The 9,331-nt window shown below is 32.2% G+C and overlaps 1 protein-coding gene across 4 annotated transcripts; it reads right to left on the reverse strand.

The window, feature by feature from the left end:
- Positions 1–2,216: 2,216 nt before the first annotated feature.
- LOC127256465 (uncharacterized) lies at positions 2,217–7,463 on the reverse strand. Of its 4 annotated transcripts, none has more exons than XM_051282487.1 (7): positions 7,087–7,463; positions 6,563–6,882; positions 6,082–6,199; positions 4,532–4,646; positions 3,285–4,331; positions 2,639–2,882; positions 2,217–2,512 (listed from the first exon to the last, which is right to left on the reverse strand). In XM_051282487.1, exons 2-7 carry the CDS (start codon positions 6,726–6,728, stop codon positions 2,445–2,447), a joined length of 1,758 nt encoding a protein of 585 aa, XP_051138444.1. In that variant the 5' UTR covers positions 6,729–6,882; positions 7,087–7,463; the 3' UTR covers positions 2,217–2,444. The 4 variants fall into 4 exon arrangements, with proteins under 4 accessions (XP_051138444.1, XP_051138445.1, XP_051138446.1 ...); XM_051282488.1 differs by having other exon boundaries at positions 2,635–2,882; positions 7,087–7,462; XM_051282489.1 differs by having other exon boundaries at positions 2,604–2,882; positions 7,087–7,462.
- Between the last annotated feature and the right edge of the window lie 1,868 nt (positions 7,464–9,331).

Below are 9,331 nucleotides of genomic sequence, written 5' to 3' on the forward strand. Positions count from 1 at the left end.
TTGCATGTTTAGTCTGAGAAGAAAAAGTTCATCAACAAATGTATTTAGGGTGAGTTTTTGAAGGGGTTTAGGGAAATTTGGGTTTATGTTTGGTTTTTATTTGAATTTTGAATTGAGTTTGAATTTATGTGTTGTGTTTAGGTTTTGGTTGAGTTTGGAGAGTTTTATATGTATTGATTTGATGATAATAAATATAATAATATAAATGTGTATTAATTTGTACAATCTGATTATAAATTTATATTATATCTATCTATATATATATATAATTCTAAATTCTAACTTTATTTGTACTGTAAAAAATTATGTTCTCTATAAAAGGACATATATTGTATGGCAATGTAATTTTTTAAATTTTATTTCGGTTCAAATTATTTACAAATATTACAAATATTTTTGATTAATCAAAAATTCAATTAATTCAGATACGGTTCACGATTTCGAATATTTATTCGGTTCAATACGGATATGAAATATCTGCATATTTGTAAATAACCGAACTCTGTCCAACCTAGTGATATATATAGATACCTAGTGATATATATAGATAGATAGTGCGTTTGGAATGAGCTTGTATCCCAACAATTACTTATGAATGCTCCACTCATCTCCAATGCTATAGCAACTTTAATTTAATTTGGTTGGGGATACATCATTGTTTTGTTTGAAAATTAAATTTGAATGCAAAATATTACTGCATCTGTCTCGGATATTTTGTTCGTGATATGTAGACACGATAATTTAAGAGGAGCATAATTAGTAAATAATTAAAAATATATTAGTAAAAATAATTATCCTATAATAAAAATAATTATAGATTAAAATTAACATAATTCATTAGTATAATTAAAATTGAAAAAATTATAAATTAAATTTTTAAAAATAAGATTAAAGTGTATAACTATTTTTCAAAAAAAAAAAGTGACAAAATAAGTAGGACGGACGAAAATGATAAAAATGGACATAAGAAGTGAGGCGGAGGGAGTAGGATTTACTACCTGTTGTTTTCAACTTTTTTTTACGTTGAAATATATTTCATGCCAATTATGTATTTTTCAGATCTAATTTTTGTGTCTCGAGTGAAAAATAAACCTTATCTGGTGACTTAAAAATAAAATGGCATTGATCTGAACCTAATGCAAAAGAATTAGCTGAAACCTAATATAATTCGGAATAAATTATATAACATCCCTTTGTCTTTTGGTAAAAATGTTCAAAATACTTTGTGTTTTATTTATTGTATAAAACTCCCTTATATTAATGTAAAATTTGCACGAAATATCCTCTTTGTCCAAACATCTACTTTTTACTTGTGCAACTTTGATTTTGATTTTTTACTATTCCAACAATTTTTTTCTTCCAAAAATATCAAATCAAAATACCTAATTTTTATTTATTATATTACACTAAAATCTAATTTTACATTCAAAATATCACATCAAACAACTATTTCAATTCAAAATTTTACTATTCAAAATCAAAACCCAAAATCAAAATCTCACAAATGAACACATGTTTTATACATTTTTACTAAAACACAAGAATTTCATACAATAGATAAAATATAAGGTGTTTTATGTATTTTTACTAAAACACAAAGTGGTGTAATATAATTTATCCACAATTTTATTTGAACACAAATACAAATAATATCTAAATATCTACATATATGTATCACAATTTTATTTGAACACAAAATATCTAAATATCTATATATATATATATACACGTGTTGACTGAATCAAATCAGACAATGTATAAATGACAACACATGATAATAAGCACATACTCTTGCTGCATTTGCAATATAATATACAATACAATATATTATTACACAATAAGCATATACATAGAACTAAATACAATATATAAACCAATGTCTCTAATCAGCACATTACTGATTTGACTCAATCAACATCATTTTCTTTGAAAAGAATAACTCATACCACGAAGACATAAAGGTTGTGTTCTTTTGTGAATTTTATACAAAATTTTTACTATTCAGACTTTTTTTTCTTCAAAAATATCAAATCAAATAAGTACTTTTTTTATATTATACTATAAATTTATTTTAAATTCAAAATATCACGTCACGGTCTATTTATATCACGTCAAACAACTATTTAATTCAATTTTTTACTATTCAAAAATCCAAACCCCAAAACCCAAATCGACAAACAAACAAACACACCCTAAATAAATATGTGAAGGTCAAATTCATGTAAGAAATCACTTAAAAATCCATGGAGGATGGATAGATGTATGCAACAAATGAAGTGGTGAATAACACTTAAGAATGATCAATTAATATTAGTGTTATTGATATTTGAATGCCACCACACTCATTCTAGTTTCATACTTAACAACAAACACCACACCCATCACTGGATCAACTAACATATCAGATGATGATGATTATAATTAAAGATGGGACAGTCAGCATTTTATACCTGTAGAAGAAACCTTGGATTCAGACTCGGGTTCCCGGTATCTCCATTGTCATTTCCGATGCCTGTCAAGTTTCCATTCAGAAACAACGGGTGTGAAACAGGATGTAGTTAGGAGGGGGCAGTAGTAAAGGCAGTGTAGTTGAACATACGTACATACGTACTACACCAACAAACCAACCATCACCTGCCTCGTATGTTGGCAGGAGATCGGATACCCTTGTTGCTGCAAACATCATCCTCTGCTTCCAGTCCATCTACGCATAGGGCATTGTTGTTGATGCTCAAATCGGAGCTGCAGTTACTGCTTGTGGCCAGTGGAGAATCTGAGATGCTGGCTGTTCTTCGGTTCCCTCCGGATGATCTGACACTATAAATGGACGATGCAGGTATGTTTGTCATCAGAGGTCGTAGGTTCCCTGTACGCCTAATATCCTGCAAATAATATATATATACAGTTGACGATGTATTATGCTACAAATCAGAAGATATCTCCGGTGAAGCAGCTTCAAAATATGGTGCAAGAACCAACACACAGTACAATGCATACATTATAATGCCAAGGATACTAATGTTTGGGGGATTTTTAAGGATTTCCATTATTTTTCAGAAATTTTTTCTCCAAAAACACCAATTCAAACAATTTTTTTTAAAAAAATTTTATATCATAGTTGCACATTTAAAACATCACATCAACATTGATTTATATCTCATGAAACAACGGTTTCAATTCAAAATTTTACTATTCAAAATCTAAACCCTCAAACAAACACACTTAAAATGATTAATGAGCGATTTGACATGTTCGATTAATAAAAAATGAGATTAGTAGCATACCATATGCCTTATCGCCATGTCTAGAGATTTCTTAGACAGTGACCTTCCAAAACCCGAGCTGTCAGGGGAAGAAGACTTTCCGGAGAAGTTGCTGTGAGGTGAGTGCCTGTCATCTTGCTTGGGTGGGGCGAGTTTACGCATATTTATCACCCTTTCAACCATTTTAGTACCAACAAGAACAGGACTCACGTTGTCATTGGCTTTAGCATACAACCGATTTGCAGCAGGCACCGGCACAGAGCTTCCACTGTTATGAATAATGCCATTAGGAGGTCGCCCTCTTGCAGGAGAACATGACTGTCGTCTGACTCTTCCGTTTGAAACAGGTTCAATAGATGATGATCGAGAACTTGGAGCGCCAGGTCTACCTCGAGTAGCTGAAGGTGGCCTGTCGGGGAGTGTGGTCCTTAAATTTGGCGGAGCATCAAGGGAGAAACCAGGCATCTCAGATGGCTTCCACGGTGTGCGCTTTACAGTTGGTGAATTAGACCTGGCAGGCACAGCAGTTTTCACTGCAGAAGCAACTGGTTTGACGAGCGATGAGGAAGTTAGAGACTTGACTGAAGCAGAAGAGACACTTGCCCCGCTGGACACTGATGCCGGCCTCCTAGTTGGAGTCGAGGCCCTAGATGTTGGCTTAGGAGCAGGTACAGAGGATCTGCTTGTTGGTGTTGAAGATCTTGCAGTGGACCGTGTTGTAGGCGTAGAAGATCTTGGAGGAGCTGATGGCTTTGTTGAAGACACTGTGGGGCGAGAAGTAGGTGTGCTGGATCTAGAAGGTTTTGCAACCACAGTTGATGTGACCTTAGATATCGAGTTTGCCATAGGTTTAGCAGCTGCTGCAGGCTTATTTAAAGATGAAGTTACGGGCGATCTGGATGTTGAACCCACAGTTGGGCGTCCGGTAGGTGTTGCAGGTCTTGACCCAGGTCCTCCAGAAGAAGAAGGCCGGCGAAGTCTTTCGCTTGAGGTATTCAACCCCTGTGATGGTGTTGGTTGTCTTGATAAATTGCTTCTTGCAACAGGCTCCAGCTGTGGATTGGCAAGCTTCAGACACAGGAGATTGCTGATTAGTAAAGAATTAATGCTATCAAATTGGATGTTTCAAGAATCATGGGAATTAATGTTCTATTTCAAGATGGCTTCTAAAGTTTGGAAACTGAATCAATTTTTGCTGTGCATGAAGCAATTATCCATTTATATTGAATTGTAACAAGACACAAAATAACAAATAATTCTCGACTTACTCTGGATTTCAGAGTCGTAGGGCGAGCTGTTGGAGTTTCCATTTGGCTCATAACAGTTCTTTGCGATTCCTTTTCCAGTGAAGGAAAAAGAGGAGTGCCAGGAGGAGTCAAAAGCCTAAAACACAAAACGATACATGTAAAAATACAGTTCCAATATAAATAAATACCATGCAAGCAGAATGGAGAACTGGAAATTGCAGTAGATAACGACACAATAACCAGAATCCAGGCCACATTAACACAATAATCAGCAATCATTAGCAGTACACAAGGTATTGAAATTTGTAACATAACAAGATTCATTATCCACGAGTGTAACTTAAGCCAAAAACAAATCTTAAAAATAATCAACACTTTTGTGTCCATAGAAGATATAACTGGCAATAGAAAGGGGAAAATTTTTCATTATGAACTGAAAAATCGAAAATCTTAAATTACATTAACAGCCATAGAATATATATTCCATCTATTTTAGCACTTCATTGTGATGAACATGAATGCGAAGCAGTGGTGATAAAAATACCAACAGCAATGGTACTACTTTATCCAGATCACAAAATGCAACATAAAATGTACAAACAGTATGAAAACTTCGGCATCTCACATCCAGGTAATAGACTCTGTTTAAAAGATTAAGTGATCGAAAAATGAGATACTTTTAACTCCAAAATTCAGTACATTCAGTTTCTAACATAATAGCCATATGTAGGAGACTAGAAGGACAGTTGATGAGATATTGAATTCAGTAGTAGTCCTTTAACTTGCATAAGTAAGCTCAATAGATAATCAAGTTAATTTTCCCAGCTTTGGATTTTTAACAATTCTTCTTCCCGATAACTATATCAAAGTGAAATATAATTTATTATGTCTTTACCGAACCTATTTCACACTTTATGAATTTTCCAAATGCAGATCGCCTGCCTTTAATGAAGCCAGGTCCTTAAAAAACACAGACCAGAATCATTCATTGTAAATTTCCAGGAATTCCCTATTGTCATATTTGTCTATATGAATCCAAATTACTAACAAATGTATCAATCACGCATAGGTCGGGCACTAGAGACATAAAATCCCATTCTATGTTATCACTATGTGTAGCATGTACCACACATGGCACATGCATGTCCGTCTGAAAAGGTACACATCACAATTCTTCTAAGAAAATGCATATAAAGGAATTGGACCACCAAAAAGGAAAAATGAAAGATAAGAACTTGATCCCAATCTCATGCTAGCAAACGAAAACCAATCTTATGTGCAGAAATTGACCCATCACAAAGCAAAAAGAAAAATAATCGATGAATTGGTTATGCATAGGAATACAATATACAAATTGAAGAAAACCGAAGATACAATAAGCAGGTGTTGCATTACTTTAAAGATAAGTGATCGCCATCAAACTGTGCTCATCATAACATCAAAAGAGAACATTCCTTCAGCTTTAATTTAAAGTTTTCACATCTTCGTGGGACTCCAAATGCATAAAGTTGAAACTTTCACAACCAACAAAAGAGATATAAACAGCTGGAAGTCCATAAAGTAGTAATTACCAATCATAGTCATTTTTATCATAGTCGGAATTAAGAAAATCATCAGCACCGGATTTCCGAACAGGTGCCGGGATGCCTGAGGTTATATTAAATATTGGAGAACTACCAGTTTTGGGTCCTGCAAGCAGTAACACAGATTCAGGTAAAAGGAAAAGGAAAAGAAAAATCATTACCAAAAGTAGAATCAATAAATTCAAAAAAGTATATATAGAGCAGCAATTATCAATACAAGAATCTGCCAATTTTCCACATAACCCAGCTTTCAAGCCCTTTTTTATACATATATTTAAAAAAAATAAATCAACAAGTTGCAGATTGAAAAGCGAAATCCACCAAATCGATACCACAAAATTTATAAAATAATAATAATAGTAATCAAGAAACATCATAACATTTACCAAGTCACAACAAACAAAACCACCAGAATTTCAAAATGGATTACAGTGACCTGACAGTAAAAAAAAATCAAAAAAATCAGTACCGAGTGGTGCATCAAACTCGTCGGAATTTTGAAGAAGAAGAAGATCGTTCCGTTCCTTCTCGCGCTTCCGCATTTCCCGAAACAAGGCCAAATCCTCGTCCTTACCATCCTTCATCCTCACACTCCCCATTTGCCCCCTCTCCGAAGCCCTAAGGCTTCGATTCATGCCGAGTTACAGTAAAAGAAAACCACAAATCACAGAGTGTAACCCTAAATCACGCCCTAGCAATGCCCAACCTCGAAAGTGTAGCTTCCCCCGGAGCCACAAAGAACGTCTCCACAATACCTCAAATCCGCGGATCGAGAGTCCAGCCACACCACTAGAAAAATCAACACCAAAACGCAGCTGAAAATTAGTCCGCATTTCAAATCTCCGAGCAACAAAACGAAGATTTTCCTATTTTCCACAAAATAACCGTTCGTAAACCGAGCTAGACAGAGAGAGAGAGAGAGAGAGAGAAGCAAAACAAAACAAAACAAACAACAACAATAAATAAAACAACGCCTGCACTAAAAAAGCTTACATATTTCAAGCTCTGAGCTGAAGGAGAAGAAACACAGCTCAAAAACTCGAAATGCACCCGACAGATCTCTGCAAGCACGAAACCCTCAAGAACAACCGCTCGAATGCCGAACCAGAAACATCCATCTAACCACAAGACAGCAAAGAATCCACAATCAGCTTCCAAATGCGGGCGCGGGAGAGAGAGAGAGAGCAAGCAACTCTCCGCCGCTCGGAAATCCAACAAACGGCGGTTTAGTGAGAGGCGGAGAGAGACAATGAGGCAGAGCGTCACGGGTCGGGACGGGAGTGGCAATTATAGCGATTTCGATGCAAGATGGAAATGGAGATGGAGATGGAGATGGAGTCAAGTCCCTTTTCAAAGGGGAACAAACACAAACCATTCCAATTCCTCCTTTTAAATAAATCAAATCAAAACAAAAACATCTCACCCAATTTCTCTCACCTGCCTCCGCTATTTTTTTATTTTATTAGAAATATTTATTTGAAATTTTTGAAATTTAAATAATACTACTATTAAAAAATTACTATAGATTTAATTTAATATTTAGTTTTTAAGAAATTGCTAATAATACAAAATCAAACAGTTACAAAGAATATTAGGTTGTGTTTGGTATAGAAAAATGAGGCCAGAAAAATGAAAATGGTATCATTTTTCTTGTTTGTTTGAGTCAGAGAAATAGAACTTGAGAAATAAATTATTTTTATTTCTCTATTTTCATTTGTCTCCCGTATGCAGAGAAATGATGTTGCAATATATGTTTTTTTTTAATTTTTAAAATTTTTTGTACTATTTTTAAAGTATTTAATTTTTACAATATTTTAAGAAATTGTACTAAAATATAATCTTAAAAAATATCGTATATAATTTATAATTTTTTCAAAAAAAAAAATTACCAAAAATATTTTTCATGAATTTTGATTCGTTAAAACTCTCTTTTTATCGGATTAATCATTTATTTTTGTTTGCTCATTCGTATATCTGCATTTTTTTTAGATTTCTCACGTGAATTCTTTGTTTTATCAATCAAGAGAATTCTCATTCTCTATTCAATTCCATTTCTCTCCAATTTTATTCTCTACTCTATGTACCAAACGCCCCTAGATTATAAATGAGTTTTTGAGTGGAGTCTTGTTTGTTTGTTTGGGATTTAAATTTTAGATAGTAAAAAATTTTAAACTGAAATAACGAATACGATGTCATATAAATATATATTGATTAGATATTTAAATGTAAAATTAATTTTTAATATAATTTTTAAAAAAATTGATTTGGGGTGTGTTCGTTTGATGGATTTGGATTAAATTCCACTATTCATCCAAAATTTTCCCCCCAAAAACATCAAATCAAACACCTATTTTTCATTTTTTATATTATACTAAAAATCAATTTTACATTCAAAACATCACATCATCACCTATTTATATAACATCATACAACTATTCAAATTCAAAATTTTTACTATTCAAATCTCAACTCAAAATTCAAACCCCCAAACAAACACACCCTTGATAATTTTTGGAAAATATTTTTGATGAAAAATAAAGATTTTGTAAAATTTTATAAGAGAACACACTTTTTTTTATCGTTGTGGTGGGCTTGGTAACTAGTATTTGATTGGACTACATTTTGAGTCTATTTGGTTTTAATTTGAAATTGAAATTGTGATTTAAATTTTAATTTAATTTGCAGTTTAATATGATATTGTATAAAAGAAAATAATGTTTTATTTGTTCATTCAATAAGTTTATATTTAAATTTTATATTTAACATAAAAAAAATAATTTTATATTTGTATAATTTTTTATACAAATATCATTACATTTGTATTATAATATATTAATAAAAATATTTTTATTTTTTTTTTAAATTATATTAAAATTTGATATAATAATTAATATTTAAATACACATGTGTTAAAAAGAAAGATAATTTTGTAAATTGACTGAGTTAATATATATTATTCAAAATATAAAAAGTAAATAGTTAAATTTTTTGTTTGAAACGAAAAACAAACAAACCCTTTTTTTGTTAGTTACACTTTGTATACAACTGATATTCTAATTTTAGAACAAGTTGCACTCATTTTAATTTTTATATTTTTCTTCACAAAGTTCTTAATGGTACAAGAGTAGTATCAATCTCGACATATATTTCATGATTCATATATTTATTCATCATTGTTTTGTTTGTTGGTGGAATCTTCAATCTCCTGGTAGATTTTCTATATTATTTAATATATATC

Source organism: Andrographis paniculata, unplaced genomic scaffold (genome assembly GCF_009805555.1).
Source record: "Andrographis paniculata isolate CXL003 unplaced genomic scaffold, ASM980555v1 Contig55END, whole genome shotgun sequence".
Taxonomy (NCBI): domain Eukaryota; kingdom Viridiplantae; phylum Streptophyta; class Magnoliopsida; order Lamiales; family Acanthaceae; genus Andrographis; species Andrographis paniculata.